Consider the following 20,433-nt stretch of genomic DNA (forward strand, 5'->3'; position numbering starts at 1 on the left):
ACTTGGGAAGTGCCATCTGCAGCACGTTCCTAAATCATTCACCCAGGTTTGTATTTTAAATGATGCAGCGGCTGCTTTCTAACGATTCAAAACACAACCACAGTAATGAGAGTAATTTTGCAAGACTGCTTGCTGCTTATCCTAGCCAGCTTCCCGTTCAGAATTGTAAAGGTTTCATTTTGAAATGTCAAATAAAAGATTTCTGCTCCATAGACAGAAGAAGAAAAAAAACTCTGAAAATAGTAGCTCGTATGCTGGCCAAGTTGCTCTAGAATCCCAAACGTTTCCTTTGCATTGTACCTACTAACATTCAAGCTGATGATAAAGGAAGGTATTCAGAAATTTTAGGGCCAAAAGGGGGACATTATGAGCATGCAGCATGATCTACAGCGCACCAGGCGCAGATATTTTATCCAGAAATTACTATGGCTCTTGTTTTAAGCTGGAGGAAAGATTTATTTCAGGAAAGCTTGCATTACCACAAGTGTTCATTTCCCTCCTTTCAGAACAAAACTTTCATTGACTCTTCATTTTTTTCATTTTTTTAAAGAGAGCTTTTGCCCACAGCCCTTAATTACAGCAGTGACCTGGATTTGATAACGCTCATTTAGCTCATAAGTCGTGTACTCTGTTGCAGGCTAAATCAATAAGGACATTTATGTATAAAACTGAGCCTCAACAGAGAGCTCACTATTAACCTAACTAATGCTGTTAGGCAAAACCATCAAGTGATGAAAATCAGCTGCTGGTGCCTATTTACCAATGCTGAGGATCTAAACCTTTTGTGCAAGTGCTACATAGCAATTTCTGTGTGTTTGTATGCAGACCTGCAGTTCCTGTGTTTTATTGTGCAATACCTAGTGTGATACAGTTACATGACCATAAAGAAAATAAGCCTGAACAGTGAGGCTGCTGCACCAGAATTGCTTGATCTGCTATGTCAACTGGTAGAATTCTGCAAATGAACAATAAAGGACAGAACCAAGTTGGTGCAAGTCTGGCTGGTACGAAGGAAGGTATCTGTGTTACTGCTCTGATGTCACCCCTTCAGCGTCTCATTCATCTGTGCAAAATAAGCAATTCCAAGTGACAGTGAAAAGCAGAGACTGTTTTTCTCTTGAGCTGACAGACTTCTAGACATATGACAAGGGGAGAGAATTCTAAAGCAGCAGAGGATACAAACTGTTTGTTTTTAATACCAGGGGCCAGCATATCCCAGACTCTGTTTCAAGGCAAAGGGCATAACAAAATCAGCGAATTCTTTTTCATTTGGACAGTAGACAAAGACCTGGGGCATATTTTCGTGACTCTCTCATACCTGTATCATCACACAGTTTTGTCTACCTTCCACTTCTGACTTTAAAAGAAGAGTAAGCTGAAACATACACAGACATATCAGAATGTTCCTTCCGGACAGATCAAAAGCGTCAGCATCGCCCTCAGATGTTTATTTGCCCTGCGTGGCAGAGCATTGCCTGTTCTGTGCAGGAATAACAGGATTGTTTAGCAGCCTCGGTCTGGCTCAGACATCCTCTGGAGGAGCTATCTTGCACTGCTGTACTAAATGACCTGGTTTTCAAGTGCTCAAGGTGGTGCACCTTCCTATTGTTTCCAGTTTCCACAGTGGTATGGACATTGCCTTCACTATCATTCCCAGTGGGTGCTCAGCTCCAGAGTCTGATTCTAGACATAACACTTCCTTAAGGTTACAGACAAACGATTGTTTCAATTGTAATTTTGTAAAAGCAGAAAATTACTGAAAACTGCAACAGAATAATTGAAAACAGAAGCTCACTCCAACTGGATGAGAGGATTAACTACAATTAATCCTTAAGTACTGTCGACCTTGTCAGACATGTCTGTTCTTAGAGACCACCAAAGCCAAAGGCTTCACCCATTTCCATGTGTAACATACTCCAGTATTCTATACAAACGACCTCAATTTGTGTTCCTCAAATTTATATTTATTTCTTGGCAGTTATGGAGAGAGCACATACATTCCCTCTTTTTTTTTGTAACCCCCTTTTGTGAATTTTGAAAATGTGCTAGAGATCCTTACGGTTTCTTTTCTTCAAGCAACCCAGTTTCTTCCAACTTTCCTTGCAGTTACTCCAGAGCTTTCCTGAACAGGTTTTGCTATCTTTAACAAGTAAGCATATGTAACATGCTTTGATTGCTACATGAAGATGGAGGTGCTTTGCATATTTAGACCTTAAATACATGCATTTAAGAAAATACAGAAGTTGACCTCCTGTCTGCATCATTTTTAAACTGAAGATGGTAATTTTGGAAGGCAGAACAGGTCTACAATTAAGAATGTATTTAGGATTAGGCAAATCAGGAGAAGCTAACAGGAAACAAATGCCTAAATCTGCATGTTTCTTTGGGGAATGGTGTCAGCCTAACAGAACCTTCCAACAGAACCAGTTCAATAATATTTACACCACTCCTGAGACACAGTCCTAGAAGCAGGAAACCTGCAGACAAATCACTAGATGAAGCACGTCAGGAGACAGGCAAAAGTACAATGTGTCTGTGTAATTGCAGGATCCTTTCTTCTACAGATGGACACCTGCTTAAGTCTTTGTTGTGGATTTTGATTACCTGTATTTTGAAGTCAATAAAAACGCAAATAGTGGTATGCACAAACCTGGGGACTCTGTAGGTCAGTTTGACAGTCTTTGAGGAAGCAGTGTGTGTCACCTTGACCATCATATGCCACACTTATGCTCAGCACTGGTGAATCTGACTCCAGCACCAGCCAATGCACTAACAGACTAGCTCTGCTGCTGCTGAGAATCATCAGCAGAGCCACACATAACATATTACTGGACTGAGAACAGCAACATAACTTCATATTTCTCTGTTTCATCATGTGCTCAGTTATGGATGCAATCTGGTATATCATCTTGGAATCGTATGAGGCCAAAAATGTGTTCTGGTTTAATGAGAACCAACAAATGCTGCAGAACAGGTGCGTGCTATCCTTCTCAGTTCAATTTTCTACTTGTGGTCTGCTGACTTGTTTTCCTCCTGATTTTCCAGCTTCTCTTTCTGACATCAGAGGAAGTTCATATTTCTTTCTGCTAACAAGCAAGGCAAATAAACCAAAATGTTTTCAACAGACAAAATAATGCCCACACGTATTGCTAATAAGCCACAAGGTTCTGCTAAACATGAAGACTCAATTTTATGCAATTTTGCATTCTTTTCTAAGCGAAAATCTGTTGGATGAAGGGGACACTGGAAAGGGAACTTCAAAGCAGAATATTTTAAATACATCAGTGTTTTGAAAAACAGCTTTGTAATAGGAGCTGCAAGACTAGATGAATGATAATGAAGGTATAAAGTGCTCCTCTGTAAAACAGCTTCAACAATGAAGAAACTCCAATGCAAGTGGCATAAAAATGTCATGATAAAACACCATTACTAGCACACGGTAAATCATATTAGAACTCAGCATAGCTGACATCTCATCAAATTTATTAAAAAATAAAAGCTCAAGATTGATGTCCAATAAGCAGTGTAAGAAACAGTTCAAAACTTCTGCCTCTGCATTATTTTGTAGAAACTACAATGAATGTGTTAAACGCTGCCCAAGATGACAAAACAAAGCATGAGACCACATTCTGAGTAGCAAACTAGACCCTCGTTCCTTTAATCTGTGTTAAATATTCCTTTGTATCTTCTGAAGAGAAAATATTTTAACTTGAATAACTTATACACAGTTATAATCAAATATTTAAGACATCCTCTCTCTCAGGAACATGCATTTTTTCCATTACAAATTCTTTCCATGTACAAATACAAAGTCAAAAATTTGACAGGACTGTAATTTTCTGATAGCATCTTTCCTTTCTTTTTTTAAAGATCTATCACATTTGTAAAACTTTCAGGTTTACTGTACACTATTAAACAAAGAAGTTGATGACAACAGAGCTCCGAGCACTAGAATCAAGAGGACATTGGCCTTTTCCATTTTAAGGAAAGAAATACAAAAAAAATCTACCTGAGAAATTATCCCTCATGATGCGATGTTTATGTTTGCAAGTTAGTGGCAACAGCAGGATTTCATATCTCCTTCTTAATTAGGAAAAGTTACAGCACCACTTCAAGCCAGCATGACAGGTTTTGCCAGAAGCTGAATAATTCACTCCAGTGTCTCAGTGGCAGGAGAACTCTGGAACACAGAGGACTGGCAGGGAAATGGATGCAGCACACTCCAGGATGGGGACAGCAGGGAAGACCCCGAGTGCACCTGGAATGATACAGCCATAAAACAGCCGCATGGCTGAAAACTGCACATCAGCAGAATGCAAACCACACACTCAACCTCCCCAGTAAGAATGTGACACAGCTGCAACTCGTGGACAGCCCTTCTACGTTAGCAAGGAAAGAATGGATGCAGATTAGTTGCAAGAAAACAGGAGAAATATTCAGTACCTTGACACTAGTTCAAAGTATTCCCCGGTCTGTACCACACATCAGTCATAACTCACTGGTAACTAAATGGTCTCGCCTTCCCTGCACAGCAGGGCTGGAACAAACTTGGACACATAATTTCACATAAAAACTATTACTCTGCTCCAAAACACTGAGTAAGAGAGCTTATTCCATTGACCCAAAAGACAACCAGAAACAAGAGGAGAGAGTTGTCAGGCTTCCACTCCCTTCCCATCCAAAGCCTAATGTTATGCTAACACTTCCCTTGCAATCATGCTATTGCAAATTTGACGGAGCAGTTGGTGTTTGTACACACTTCTGCTTACACTTAGAGAAAAGAGCTGTGATTCACAGGGATCTCAGTTCTGCGAGCCCATGCTAAACAGAAAAGCATCGAGACCCTCATTTCCATCTAATTGTAAGAAAGCAGGGATAGCTATAATCCTCTAAAATCCACTCAGCTTCTGTACAGAGAACACTGATTGGGATATCAAAACCAGGTAATACATTTTTTCAAGGCAAGCACCTCCCTGCAGCATACACCCTCATGTTCACAAAAAAGAGAGAACAAAAGCAGGTAACATTCCCTGTTGTTACATTTCTTGTTACTGCATGCAGTGGTTAGTTAAACTCTTACTGAATAAGCTCTGATGCAGACAGGGCTTTCAATTCCTCCACCCACTCATTTAATATTAGACCATTATCCCACAAATGTGAAGCAGGTGGGTCACACAGGTTCTGAACTGAAATATTCCACTCCAAGAGCAACCTATTACACATCAGAGGGATACATGACTCAGATAAAACGCATTCAAGGTACTCATAAATAGGGTGTTTAAAAGTTGTGAATTCACAGGAGCATCTCAGAAAAAAACAAAACAAAACAATCAAACAAAAAAAACCAACAACAACAAAAAAAGAACTTCTCCAGGATTCTTCCATCCTCTTCTTCTCTTGAGCTTGAGAAATGAATAGTTTTGATGATCCCTAGGAAAGTCTAAGCCACTTGGCTACAGTTTTTACTTAAATGGTCAACTGCCCATGTGTTTACACCATTTTGTACATCTTTACTTTCAGCTTCCCTTCTCTTCAGTTCCCACATTCTGCCGTTAACCTTTAACTATCAGAATGCATGATGAATGTGAAAAAATCTGTTAAGCAAAAAATGGAAAACGTCTCCTTGGGGAACTGATGAGAAGTTATAAAAGGAACGGATCTTGATGCTCTTGGGAGACAGGAAATTACAAAGTGGCAGTTTCAAGGATACCAGGGAGGTGATTGATTAGTAGATCTGAATGACATCGTCCCACTCATCGACAGGCCAGACACCGTTGTACTGCACGTTGGACGGTGAGCTCTTCCAGTCCCACATCTTGACGGGAACCTTCCAGTCTGGCCCGTAGTTGGCTTCAACATACTGAAGGGTTTCACAGGGAACGTGTACCTTGAGTTCTACGAATTCAGTCCAGCACAGAGTAAACTTTGGAAAGAGATACCTGCACCACAAAAGAAGATGGTCACTAGTAGAAGACTGAAAGACACATCTCAGTAAGTCCACAGAGAAAGCAAGCAACTACAGTGAGAAGTCAAGCTACATTTATAATTTTTGGTTTTGTTTCTTATTTCAGAGCTTCCTATCTGTAAAGCATAATTTACTTACTGGACAGCAGTGTTACCAACAATAGCTGGTTAGTAAGTGTCATATATTTAAGGAGAAGAGCATTTCCAATTCTGTTGCTGTTTATTTCCATGCTATTCTGCCAACAAGAAATTACTTGGTCCCTGTCACTAGCATTCTGTCAAATAGTATTCTATTTGTACCTGTTCGTTTCTGTAGAAAATGGGAGCCCTTCCTAGAAGTATACTGACACTGGTGGAAATTCACAGGTAAACTTCAGTCTGATCAGAATGATATCCTAACGGAGCCCAGTGTCACTGTCTGCACGTTAAACCAAAGCCTATACACTATTCCTGCAGAGGATCAATTCTGAAGTTAAATCTCTAACAGAAAAAAAGTGATCTAAAAACTCCTTCTCACAGGCTAAAAGGAATCACAAGCACTTAGCACTTCTGAAGACAGAAGAAAGTTAAAAGATTTGTGCATTTGCATGAATTAAAAATCCAGCAAGTTCCTCTAAGTATAAACACAACTTTATTTCTAAGAGCTGAACAAACAATTTCAGAAAATAAAACCTTGCTTTTATGTTTTAAATGGAGGTTAAAAAAAATAGCAATCAAGCTCTTTGGGATTCATATCCAGAGATTGCTGATTAGCTCTAAAGTAAAGCAACAAGAAAAAAAAAAGCCATCTACCAAAAGGAAAATAACGTAAATTAACATTATTAGTGGGTCTACACTCACCAAGTAGCTCTTGTTAACCCAGGAAATCATTCACTTAAACAGAATTGCACTGGGTGTGCATAAGCAAAAGCTATCAGCAAACCACTGAAATAATATATCCTCCAAGGAGCGAACTCTGAATAACCAATTTTAAGGAGAATGAACAGATAATTTAAATAAACTATCTAATCTGGAAAGTTAAGTCAGTTTGAAACTTCACCGAAATGATTACTTAAGTAAAATCAGATGTTTACATTCATTGATGAAAAATCTAACTTTCAGAGATGCTTCCCACCACTGGAATCCTTGCTCACTGTCCACCCATTCCAAGTGGCTCAGATAGGGCTACATACTCTTATGTACACACACTGCTCACCTTTTTCTTATATTTTCAGTCTCATCAATCTTTGGACATAAAAGCACTGAAAAGATTTTATCATTACACAAAGGCCTTGATGTTAAGAAACTACAAATTAATTTACTTAAAGGATTAAAGCATACAATACAAATCTGATTCACAGGATCAGTTTTTGTAAATACGTATTCTCTGCTGAAGAATAAAATTGTCCAGCACAAATTTGGAAACTAAAAAGAAATTTCAACTGTTGTTACTTCTAGACAAAATTACAGAGTATGTATGAGTTTGCTAATGTCTGCATTGTTGTGGAAGTATTTGTACACATGAAGATGCAAACCGCACAGAGATTCATATGGTTTTGAAAGCAGCTTGCGAAGGAAACGGAACAAAATGACTCATGAAAAATATTTTCATGACTAAATGAGAAATGCTTCAATTTTTCATACTTTTATTTAACAAGATGTATAGAAAATGCCTGTATAAATATTTAGCTTTAAAGAAAAATATTTATTTTACTCTTCATTTATTAACAACATAAATATCATGGAAAGCAGCCTCCATCCTTTATCTGTGATGATCTAGTAGCAACCAATTTCTCTTCTGACACTATTTTATATGGTATGAGCAGGTGAGATTTTTTCAGAGCTACTGAAGTGGATTTAGGATTCAACACTACCAAACAATCACTTCTCTTTTGCCTGATATCCTCACTTTAACTTCCCTTAGAATTTTGAAAGGGCTTGAAGACTGAGCAAAACTGAGGGTCCCAAAGTCTGACACTAAAACACAGTTTTGAATTTCAGCCCTGCTGGCATGGAAACAAGTATTTCAATTTAGACATACCACAAGCACAGAGAAAAGAAAAGGAACTTACTGGTCAGCTTGACTCCTCAAAAATATATTACAGAAAATCCTCCATAATCTTGACCGGAAAAACAAATATTAAACCTGCTCTGGAGAACCATGAAACTGTTGCTGTATTCTAGGAAAACCACTCTGCAACACAGACGTACCACATCTCCTATGTGGGAATATTCCAGTAACTCTTCCACTAGTCTATTTATAAGTGCACCTTTTGACTCAGGTCATCAAAAATCTTCCCCAATCTTTGTTTATTATTTCAGAACAAAGGTAACTAAGGCAAGGAGTCACACACTATCACTGTCTGGGTGACAGCGTTCACTTTGTTCTTGTTAGCTAACTGAAAGCAAATGCAGTTCAGGCAAAATATGGAAGATAATGATATCCCATATACGTCAACAAGGCTTTCAACTAGTCTGCAAGAGTCTCTGGGTTAAGGTGGGTGATGGAAAAAAAAAAACAACACTAATTATCAAACCCTATATTCAGCTTGCTAAGCAGACTAAAATGATGTTCTACGCATTTGCTGATTTAATACCTAAAAGATTGAAACAAGAAATGCAGGATCCTGTTTAAAATTGCATTTACAAAATATGAACAAGGTCTGCCGTAGTTGTCTGCACTGCTGTCACAACACTACAGTCAACGAAGTATTCCAGATCATTACCAACCACAACATCCAAAACGACGGGGTTTACTTTGCTAGGACAGTTGAGACTTTCTGGCATAACGTTCACCAAGGCAGATGCCTAAGGATTTGTTTTTCACTACAAAATAAGTTTGTACAACAAGCAGTTTTAGAGACTTCTTTCTCATTTTAGCTCTTGCTTTAACTTAGAGCTTGTCACACTCCAGATAGCATCTGCCTGATACACAACATGACAGCGCTGCTTTAGATTTCACAAGAGAGCTGACATTTGACAAGCCGAGCACCTCTCTAGTAAGGCATAGTATTGTTATCTTTCCACTTTTCTAGTCTCAAAGTGCAAAATCTCCACTGATTCTCCTCTGATAACTGTGACAAAGAGCACAGACTTTGCCAGACAACAGCACACAATACAAAATGCTAACACTAAGCCCTAACTTGTTCAATTTCTTTCCTATTAGAGGTACAAATCCAGTTCATACTTAAATTTCTTGCCCGATTTTGCCTGAGTTCCTCCGTTCCATATGTGGTCATCCTCTTCATAGAAGAAAAAAATATCAAGCTTCACATCATCTTCTCCCTGGAAAGAGAGTTCCAAACTGTCCTCCACCTAGAAGACAAAAACACACAATATATATGCTCATAAAAACACAAAGCTACATATGTTTAAGAGAACAAATTTGTCTTCATTAACAATGCAGTGACTACCATCCTAACTGTAGAAAATACACTAACTCAACAATTTCTTTATTTTTGGTGCCTTGAGAAAACTACAAGTTTTCTGCACGTCAGAGGGATTGCCTTCTCTTTCCTCCCTCTAGCCCCAAAGCTCCAGCACCATCTCCTTGGCTTCTGCCACAACTCCAGCACAGAGTCATTAATGCTGGGATCAACTCTAAGTCATTCTGAACAACAACACAACAGTCATTCTGAAGACAACAACAGATCAACATTTACAGATGTATTTGCTTTGCACTGTGAACAGAAAACGGCTTTCTTTAGATTCCCACTTTTCCTCACACAGCTCGAACAACAGCCTACCACAATTCAAGCAGGAACTGCTAATATCTGAGAGCGCAATTTGTTAAAAGACTCTCACATAAAAGAGAGGAATAATATTAGTGAATAAACACATGACTAGTAAGTGTCTTTATTTAACACCTATCATAATACCTTCTTCTATGATAAAACACTCACTAGCACCAGTAATGGTAACATCAACTGTGGCTGAACCTGTGATATGAATTCCTGTACTTCTGTTTCTCCATTCTATCTTCATTCTGATTCCTCTCTGCAGCTTATACTTTGGAAAAAATAAATTAGTAATGGACAAGCCCAGTGTCAAGCCATCTTTTGCCTTCTGCTATCTCTGCATAGAAGGATGCACATCTCAGAGCTATCACCAATCTGCCCCTGATTGGGGTTGATCGGGCCTGCCCAGCATCAAAGATTAAATTCTACCTTAGAATCATAGAATTATTAAGGTTGGAAAAGACCTTCAGGATCATCTGGTCCAACTGTCACCCCACCACCATTGTCACCCTCTAAAACATGTCCCTAAGCACCAGGTCCAACCTTGATTCTTAAGTTCCTCTAGAAGCACTGACGCAGATTAGACTCCTCTAAAACTTGATAAAAATTGCTTCTGAAGTGAAACTCAGGCTCTCCAAACAAGTCTGAAGCTAATACGAAAGGTCTTTTCTCACACACTGTTCAAGAGAACACACAGAAATCAATGAGATTATACGCTTTGGTAAAATATTTCTGAGTAAAAGTCTGCATGAGAAGACTTCAGATACCCACTTCTATCTAAATGAACTGTGGTACTCAAACCTACAGAAAGACAGATGAAGCAAACTATTCATTATCTACGTACCTTGCCAAATTTGTGCTTCAGTGGTAATCCTGCCTTCTGAAAGGCTGGAATGATATCTGCTTTGTAGTCCCTTATAAAGATCCCCAGATCCACATCTTTGCTGTAAGGAATGACATTGCACTGTCTATACCAGCCTGAGGAGAGGAAAAAAGGAAAAAATGAATTAGTTAGTTCAGAAATGTAAGAAATATATCAAAAAAAATCAATATAAAAATGACCAGTCTAAAGGTCATCAGCCTGAAATCCTTGAATGAGACCATAAACAAGACTTTTTCTTTTCTCTTGCACCAAAGGAATCATGCTGGAGAAAATTTACACTAAAGCACTTAGGGCCAGCTTCTTCCTCCAGAAAGCCAGGAATGAGAGAGAAAGTATTAACTGTTTAAAAGAGAAAATATCTCTGGTTTTCTAATTAAGATGTCTTAAAGGGAAAACATACACTTTATCTGTGTCCAAATCTAATCAGAAATGAACAGTTACAGGGCTACAGCTGTGTTTTTAAATTATTATTTTAATTAGCGTCTGAGATATTACTCATCTCCAAAACATTACTGCAGGACAATAAGACAATAAGTGGAACATTCTTTTGTCTGTGCCACTTTTTAAAATGTAGAAAATGATATTCCCTAGGAATAAAATAAATATAAGCTAATTGTGCACATGTGAGTTTTCACAACCTATTTCAATAATGAAAGGATCAACTATACGTAAAAAGTCAGTGACAAATGCTAAACTTCATGGGAAGAAAATCAGATGAGTCTACAAGGACATCAGAAGAATGTGCCCATCATTGTATTTTCCATCCAGGAAGACAATAAATTGTAAGCCACGTGACTTAGGGAACTGCTGATTACTTTCCAAGCAGTGATCAACACCATACATTTAACTACTAACAACACTTAACACTTCACTTGAAATATGCCCAGCATCTCCGAGGCCCAGGCCTTTAAAAAAAAATCAGGAGCAAAAAGGCCTTATTTTAATAAAGCTAATGTGGAACACCTGCCTCACACTTCACAGATAACACCCTCCAGCCCAGCACATTTAGCTGCTAACCTCAGTTGACAACCATGAAGAAAGTTGCAAAAGCAACAGAGGATACAGTGTTTCAAATTTCAGATGAATTAGAACAGTTTTACCTAGGCAAGTTCCACTGCTCAACCAGAACTTTACTCCCAGGTTATTCAGTGTCAGGGCAGCCAGATGGAGCAAGGATTTTGCTCTTTTTCTAAATTCCACGGCATCAACAGAGGCATCATCAGGATACAGCTAGAAGGCAAAGGTAAGCTACTGTGAGATCAAACTTGTCCCTTCATTTTCTGGTGTCCTAAGAAAAAATGACCTTTAAAAATTTATTTAAGCAATATCTGGGCATTATCTGTTCTCACACACAGAGTCCAGTTTGAGAACATGCACTAGAATGACAAGTTAAATTTCAACTCTGAAATGTCAATATTCATTTTTTCCAACCTAGCAGAATGTAAGGTCAGGGTAAAATAGAAAATGACTATATATATTAGACAGTGTTGGCAACAATATGCATGAATCTTAGCTCTGTTCACACCGAAGTCAATACCCACCGTTTGGGGGAAAGCAAGGACAGAATTAGATTTACTTGGGGCATGTTACAAGTTTATTTGGCGCCACCAAGTGTTACTGCTGCATATTGACAACTTCTGACACGAAACACTAAACACAAAGAGAAAGAAAGTAATGTCTATCTTCCAACTGCAACTGTGGTAGCATCTTCTGTAATGCAAAGCCAAGAACAGCATGGCAGTTGGGATGAACGTTCACAAATCAGACGTACGAACAATGGACTGATCACTGTCATGAACTGCATTTTCTATACCTGGAGCAACTACTGCCCCAGGGCTTCAGAGTGGAAGAGGGGCATGTTCAGTTTCTGTCCTTTTTACAAGGGAAGTGACAACACATGGTTATCCTTCTGTAAACCTTCCTGCTATACATACGTATGGGGAGCTACAGCCTACTAAACCGAACAAGGACAGATGTCATGCACAGAGACCAAAGGAGAAGTCCCTTCTCTGAGATCTTAAATGTCTCAGGAATGGAACTTCCAGCGTCCTCTTTTTTCCCTTTCTGCAAAATTGGAGATTACTCAAATTGAGTGACCTGACTCTGACTCCACTGCCTTAACTGTGGTACTTCTGGAACTGTATCTCAGTCCTTGTCAAGCCAGGATGACACACTACCCCTACTCCAGCAGGAAGTTTTTAATTGTCTCCTAAACGAGGTGTCAGTGTTCTAAAGATAATGCTCTAAACAATGATGAAAACATTGGCTTACATGGTCAAAAAAGCAACGAGAAAAACTGAAGTGTATGGTTCATATGAATATGAAAGTAAATATTATTCAGAACTCTGAGAAATGCCTTAAGTAAAATTTTTGTCTACAAAGATACACAAGATCTCATGAAATCTGTTTAACAATAAGAATGTGAGAGAATTTCAGACATGTTGGTTACCTCATCCTTTCATAGTTTTGGAAAATGGGAAAAAAATGTACTCAACAAATCAAAAAGAAAGACTATGATTTTTCAGTTAAAGTTTTATTTTTAAATAAAAAATTTTTTACTAAATTTTTTTTACTAAATTTACTAAAAACTTTTACTAAATTCTGTTGAGTCTCAGAGTCTGCACTTAGCTTTATTTAAGTGAATGATTAATTGTGTCTTACTTAAATGGGACTGTTTATGTAGTCTTTGGCAAACCAGTGAAAATGTACATTACATCTCAGGGACACCACCTGATTACCACTAACCTGAAAGAAAGCCCGAGCTTCTCTGTACCTACATTCAAGAAATCTAGAGTGTGTCATCTCCTCTAGAAAACTGGACGGATTTTTTGGAATTTGAATTTTTAAGTCGTCAATGGAAACAAGCAAGAGTTCAGGCCTGCATGGAAAGAAAGATGAAAAGTTACCCCACCCAACTCTTTTACAAACTAGAAGTCATTTTGTCCTCTAGCTCTGGTTAAAAACTTATTACATATTACTGCCAGTGACTCCTTTGTCCAAATATACTCAAAACTGATTATGATCACAGAGCAACAAAAGTTTTAGTATTTCCCTCAAACCCTTCCAAATTTTGTCTAAAAAGAAATTCTATCCCAGTAAGTCCATACTTAGATTTTCAGATCAGTGGTTCCATTATTGACTCATGACTTGTACTAAATCTGTTTAGTTTGTTGCTCAGTACATTTGAAAATTCAGGCTGTTTATTTGTTTGTCTAAATATGAGATACACTTTAAGAATCAAACTTCAACCTCTACTCGGAGTCTAATTGCCTTGAAAATTTAAGAACTGTTCAGCCTTCACAATGAATGAAATGTCATAGTTAACAGCTTACACAGTCATTTTTAAATGTTTAGGAACATAGTTGGTATAGATTCCATATTTTAAAAGGAAGGAAGAGCATTCTCAACATTAAAGAAGAAAACTTAAATAACTTACTTTGACCTGTGAAATGTCTGGCTGTTCAATTGTGACATATACACATACCATATAGGAACACTGTTCTCAAAACATAATGGTACGTGCTTGGCTTTGAAAACAGTGAAGATTTGCTATGATCGGTATTTCCTGGAATATCACTACTGAAAGTGCTGTAGGAAAAGGCATACACTTACAATAATTTTTACCGATGAGAGGCAAAGTTCAAGCGTAAGACGGGATAAATAATACCACCAATTCAAACATTTATGCAAGGCAGGAGTCAACTTGGAGCTTCATGAGCATGGGTTAGGTGCAGTAGTTGGTACTTGCCTTTGTGGTACAAATCACTTCTCTTTACTCATGTTCCTTAGACTACTACTAAGCAGATTTGTGTTGCCTCTGCTTTTCAACTGATGCTCAGTATCTGTATTCTACTTTAGGACATGTATGTTTCTAGTAAGAACACCAAGTATGTACGATCCATTACTACATCTCTTGCCACTTGAACTTTACCTCTCATTTTTCATTTTATAAATGATGGAAATCTCTTGTTTGAGTAGCCTGAATCACATTTTCCTTCATAAATTTAATCTACCTGCAGTTTGAGAGCTGAATTATTCATAATGATAGATTTCATAACCTAACTTTAGAGAAGAGAGTAACTTATATATACAGGATAAACAAATTATTTTGGAAGTGCTTTTTTCCTCCTCTGTTGTGAACTCACTTTTCATATGCTCCAGGGTAGCGACCGAAGTGGAGTTTCCGGAAAGGCACAAACTTTCTGTCCATATGCTGCTTGAGCCTCAGGGGGCCATGCCAGAGGTAATTACCGCTCCTCTCATAGAAGACCACCAGGTGAATGGCATGAGACGCCAGCTTAAAAATGTAGTGCAAAGGAATTTCAGTTCCAGACAGGTCATCCATACCATCCAAGCGGGGGTCCTTGTTTAGGACTTTTAGCCATTGGAACCCCATTTTCTCAGCAGTTCTAAAAAGTCCCACCTAAAAATAAGAGAGAAAGACAAACAGAAAGAGAGAAGCTAAAGGGAAAATAAACCAAAATTGAATGCTAAACGCTTATTATTAGCTGACATTCCCAATTTTTATTTTCTAATCAGATTTAAGCACCAATTACTTACAAAACCTTAAAGATTAAGAACCATAACTAATTCCAAACACTGTATTTCCTTTTCTTAAATTTTGTTGATCAAATGATCGATAAAACAATCTAATTGCTGCAAACCTTTTCTATGTTGTGCTTTTTGTAGCATCAACAAAATAATGCTTTGCAGAAACTCTTACCTGTATAATATGAAGGATAATCCAAAATCTTTACCATAATTAAAAGCTATTTTCAATATTCTAAGAAAACCATTCACATGAAGACTGCTATTAACAAATTTCAGAATTCTTAATATATGAATGGTAAACCAATGACTCAGATCTTCACACTTAATACCAGAGTAAGTAAAGGCTACTCCGTGCCTTTGCTGAAGATCTCAAAGCCATGAGGACTGCAGTCTTTATGTTCTGGAATATTCTGTTCTAAAAAAAAATATCTGCTACATTCAACCTTAGTCAGAACTTCTTTCATTTTGCTTTCTGCCTGTTTTGACCTGGCTACACAGCAAATTCCTCTAAAAAAGAGGAATAAATTCCCTTGCAGAATAAAACACTCTCTGCCACAATACCTGTTCTTTGTAGCTCACATTTTACATCTTTGAATCCAAACTCAAGTTTCATGCTTGGTCTAAGTTTGCTCCTTCCGAGAGCAGACTTCTCTGCACTTTCAGATTGTTCTCTAAAGGTAGGCTTGTTCTGAACTTGGTGTTCCCAAGGCCTTGAATAATCATACCACTAATCCAAAAATGATTACTAGAAGATCTTATTTTACAATGCATACAAATATTTGTCTAAATCTCACCAAACAACTAACGCTACACCAGGTAATAGGCTTTCCTATTTTCACAGAAAAAAAGGGATGAAATTCTGGCTGATAAGAATCTATCAGCATTTAAAGACCCTTTCAATTACCTGCCTTGAAGTGTTTTATATATGTATATAAAACACACATCTCTCTGAATGCTATAGACACAAACAACATGCAACATAGGAATGTAGAAGTGAAGTTGTATTAGCGTTCTGCAACACAACTTTGTTCTCAGTCCCTTTAATTCCTTAACTGCTGTGGGTAAAATAACGGCCTGATCAAATGCAGGGTGCCACCACTCTTCACCTGGGTAGGACTGCTTCAGTGAAATAGCTGTTGACCACTTTAATGTTTCTTGATGGGGATGGGAACAGGGATGCAAATGAGGAAGGGAAAAGAAAAAAGCTGTTTATTATTGGCATCTCTAGTCTGTATAAATTAATCTAATATGTATTTCCAGATGACACTTGGCTGATGAAAAAGTCTTGGATTCCATTTTGTCCTTCATCACTTACTATGCCTCTATTTTTAATACATCCATTTAAAAATCTCAAACTACTAAAAAACAGAGGTGCCACTACACTAAGTGACAAAATAAAATGGTGCAAGTACTGGGATGTACTAAAAGAAATGTAAGCCAGCACATTATAATAATCTTCCCAGCCTTGTCACATCAATACCTGAATTTTCTTCTTGACAGATCCTCAAATTCGAGACTGATTACGTCTGTACCCACATCACAGCTTTAAATATTCCATTTTACAAGAACATACAAGAACAAACTCTTTTTCCTTTTTGGGGGTGGCATGTTATTAAAAGTGCTTATGAATATTGCAGACAGTTTCTAAAAAACTTTCAGTTGTTTGAAAGGACTCTTAATGTATCCATCTTCAAACCACTTCTCTGACAAAGAGGCAGGGTTGCTACTCTCAACAACTCATGTGTTTCTAAAGCCACATAGGCTAATGCCTGAATACCTTTTACTTCAAAAAACAGTTTATTTTACCAATAGCCTTATAGGATTTCCACACAATGAATTCAGAGTCCTTAATACAAACATGTAAACATTATGTCACAAAATCCTACAATAGTTAAAGGCATTAGAATATGCAATATGAACTGAAGAAGAAAACACACTTACTTCATGCTTCCACGTTTTGTCCAGTAGTGCAAACGTAGTGAAGTCTCTTGGAACACAGAAGTACTTGCATTCTGGACTAGGGCCATCAGAAGAACTTCTGATCTGTTCAATGTCTTTATCAACAAGTCCCAGAATTAAAGGATCAATCAAATACACTGGAATATTGTGACTGGATATTAAGGATAGGAACTTCCTAACCACATGCTATAACAGAGGAGAAAACTAGAAGTTAGAAATATCACGTTTTAGTGTACAGAAGTTAATACATTAAAACTCTTGACCAATTTTCAGATAGAAATCTCATCTACCATATCTCCCAATACATTTTTGAGTGTGTACTTTATTTCTATAAAAAAAATGTGGAAATGGAAATTTCCTCTTTTGGAAGGTAACAGTCTGCTTCAGGCTTTCCATGTCTCTAAGACAATAGGAAAGATCTTTCAGATTCAATTAGAACTTGTGTACAAAGTGTGACTCAGTGAGAAGTTAGGAAGTGAGCACTGAAGATTTATCCAGTCTTTAGCTATGCAGGGCACTCAACCATGGCAACGCTGCAAAAGGAGGTAAAGGCTGTACCACCAGGGTCTTGTGCCTGGTGAGAGGAACTTGACTCAGAGGAGAATTTTGATCAATTACATTTTAATATCCATAGCATATGGAAGATTTACAGCAATCACAGCTGCCCTATGATTGAAAATGTAGCTGAGTTATTTAACAGCAACAGTTAAATTTAATGACTGAAAGTAGAGTTCTGATCAGGAAAAAAAAATGGTTAGAACACCACTGTCAGGCTTTATGTCACCAGGTTTCTAGATGAGGCATGATAAGGGAAAGCAGTGTCTGGCTGTCCAAGCTACTAGCCCAGCAAGTTGACCCTGGTCTTCTAACTCAAGCTCTAACCTTCTCCTAGTCAAACTCCTGTTCAAGCAGATTCTGCATGCCAACTCCCCATTCTTGTGCAGGGCTTTGGCTTCAGAGAGGTGCAAAAATATGAGTGAAGACAGAATGTTGATCAACGAACAGAATCTAGACAAGCAGATGCAAGGCCACCCTCTCAGTGATTTCAGCTACATGGACCTGAAAGGTAAGTGATGTGCTAGCGTTATTTCTGTAGTTAGAACAAGCAGATAAACAAGAAGCAAATCAGTGCAGATCTACTTTTTTCTTGTCAGTTCTCCAGGGGAACAGGTGCTTCTAACTGTAATTTAAATAATCAGTAGAAGGGGATGGTCATGACATCAAGCAGAACTCATTCACATAGAGTACTTTCGACTCCAAAGGAAGACACTCTAAAGAAAACACATGGACCATTCTGCTTTCTTACTAATAATCCTGTAATAACATGTTAAAGGTAATGAGAGCTCTGCCCAAAGAGTGGCAGACTGGAAGCTCACTGTGGCTATGTCACCTAACACCACGTAGGTAGCTCCAAAAAGGAAGCCACCTCCAAGAACAGTGAGACATTCCTGGCACCAGCAAGCAGTCCACAGAGCAGCTGGTTTGGAGCATTCCCAAGTACAGCTCTTAACTAGAGCTCCTTTCCTCCAGCTCAGCAGAAACAAGGCATTTAAATGGCTGTTTTGCTAACTAGCAACATTATCATACTGCATCCAAAGCAAAGGGCACCCAGCTCCCAGCACTCTGTACTCCCCAACCACCTGGGCTATTTGCGCAGGGGGAGATCTGTTAACAGAAGACTTCTGTAAAAGTGGTTCCAAACTCAGTACAAAACCACAACACAACTTTTGATTTCACATGGCCAAGATGAAGTTTTGGTTGCACTGACTCCTGTAAGCCTTATGTAAGAGATAACAAAAATATTCTGTTTCAAGTACGTAATGGCACTTGTAACACTGTTGCTGAATGCTGGAATAAGGCAACTAGTGAATGCTGAAATGTGGGGTTTTCCTGCTTGCAAAGAGCTTTACAACCCAGGATAACCAGGTAACCTGAAACACTTAGCAGCAGGTTAAGCAAGTGCAGCAAGCAAATAAGTTTTCTATGACATGAGACCTGCAGCTTGTTCTTTTGCCATGATACAATCAAGCAAGGTGGAAGTCCAAAAGCCAATCTTTTCAATACTCAGTCTGAAAGAATACAAAAGCCTGGATCAAAACTTCAATATCAGAAAGAACAACATTTGGTTCTTAAAAATGTAAACGACACTTCGAAGGACTGTACAGTGAGAGCTGTAATACCAGCTCAACTGCCTCAGTGTTCACCTTGAACTTCAGTTTCGAAACACTTCACAACTTTCACTCAGTGAAGGGAGTATGGTTTAGTCCTTAACGCTAAATAGCTCCAGTGAAGGGCCAAGAGAACTGGGCACTGAGTTTGCAGTTTTGTACGATTTCTCTGAGCCTTGCAGAAGAACCAGGTGAGCCGATGATGTACGTACCCATCTAGTGCTGTCCTGGCCTGACTGGCTTCCTCTGGCTTTTGAAAAAGCTGCTCCGTTCTAGCAAAAACAAATAAGAACGGGGGAAAAACAGTAAGTTTCAGCTGAACTGCTTCTTATGATTTCTTAGCAGGACTTTCAAGGGCATTTATCCAGTTAGCACTTTATGGTTGTGGCTAACCTAGCTACTGTACCGAACCCGATCACCTAACCACAGTGCTGAGCATGAACTCATAGCCTAGTGCTCGGGCTCGGTATATTTAGAAGGACACCATAAGCCTTGGGGATTGACAGACATGCAGGGACTGCGTGACCGAGCCTCTGGTTCCTAATTCTTTCTGCCTGCAGAAAGCAGGAGGCACTGGGCGCAACCGCAACTCGGGCAGAAGGCAGAGGCTGCTCGCCACGCAGCACCAGGGCTGCCCCAATTTATTAAGCATGCCCCCACCCCCCCAAAAATAAATAAATAGATTAGAAGTCCGTTTTTTTCTGTAAAAACGACGGGAGGGCGTGGGGTTGCCGGCACGCTGCGCTCGCCCACAGGCAGGGCGTTACCTTGTGCGCCAGGTAGGACCTGTAGTAGGCGAGCTGGAAGAGGAGGAACAGCAGGCTGCTGAGGCTCAGCAGCGCCAGCACCGCGTTCTTGTTGATCTTCTGCATCGGGACCGGGGCCGGGACCGGGGCCAGGGCCGGGGCCGGGGCCGCGCCGCCACTCGCATGGCCCCGGGCCGCTACCGGGGGGACCCAACCGGGCCGCGCGGCCGCCCTGCGGGAGGCGGGAGGCGCAGGGCGCATGCGCGGGGCTGAGGCGAGCTGAGGCGAGGCGCCGCCCGCCCCCGTCATGGCCGCCGCGGGCTGTGCCCGAGTGTGGGGGGGGTGTGGGGCTGAGGGTCGGTGTGTGCCGCTGTGGGGAGGGGAGAGCGGCAGGAGGAGAGGGCAGGGGGTGTGTGAGGTGCTTGGCTCGCGTGAGGCAAGGAGAA

The 20,433-nt window shown here is 39.4% G+C and overlaps 1 protein-coding gene across 1 annotated transcript; it reads right to left on the minus strand.

The window, feature by feature from the left end:
- Positions 1 to 3,444: 3,444 nt before the first annotated feature.
- Positions 3,445 to 20,254, minus strand: FKTN (fukutin). The gene is made up of 9 exons (XM_038170214.2): positions 20,009 to 20,254; positions 19,454 to 19,513; positions 17,056 to 17,259; positions 14,709 to 14,986; positions 13,309 to 13,441; positions 11,664 to 11,793; positions 10,525 to 10,658; positions 9,131 to 9,258; positions 3,445 to 5,939 (listed from the first exon to the last, which is right to left on the minus strand). Exons 1-9 carry the CDS (start codon positions 20,246 to 20,248, stop codon positions 5,726 to 5,728), a joined length of 1,521 nt encoding a protein of 506 aa, XP_038026142.2. The 5' UTR covers positions 20,249 to 20,254; the 3' UTR covers positions 3,445 to 5,725.
- Between the last annotated feature and the right edge of the window lie 179 nt (positions 20,255 to 20,433).

The sequence above is a fragment of the Anas platyrhynchos genome, chromosome Z, assembly GCF_047663525.1.
Source record: "Anas platyrhynchos isolate ZD024472 breed Pekin duck chromosome Z, IASCAAS_PekinDuck_T2T, whole genome shotgun sequence".
NCBI classification, from domain to species: domain Eukaryota; kingdom Metazoa; phylum Chordata; class Aves; order Anseriformes; family Anatidae; genus Anas; species Anas platyrhynchos.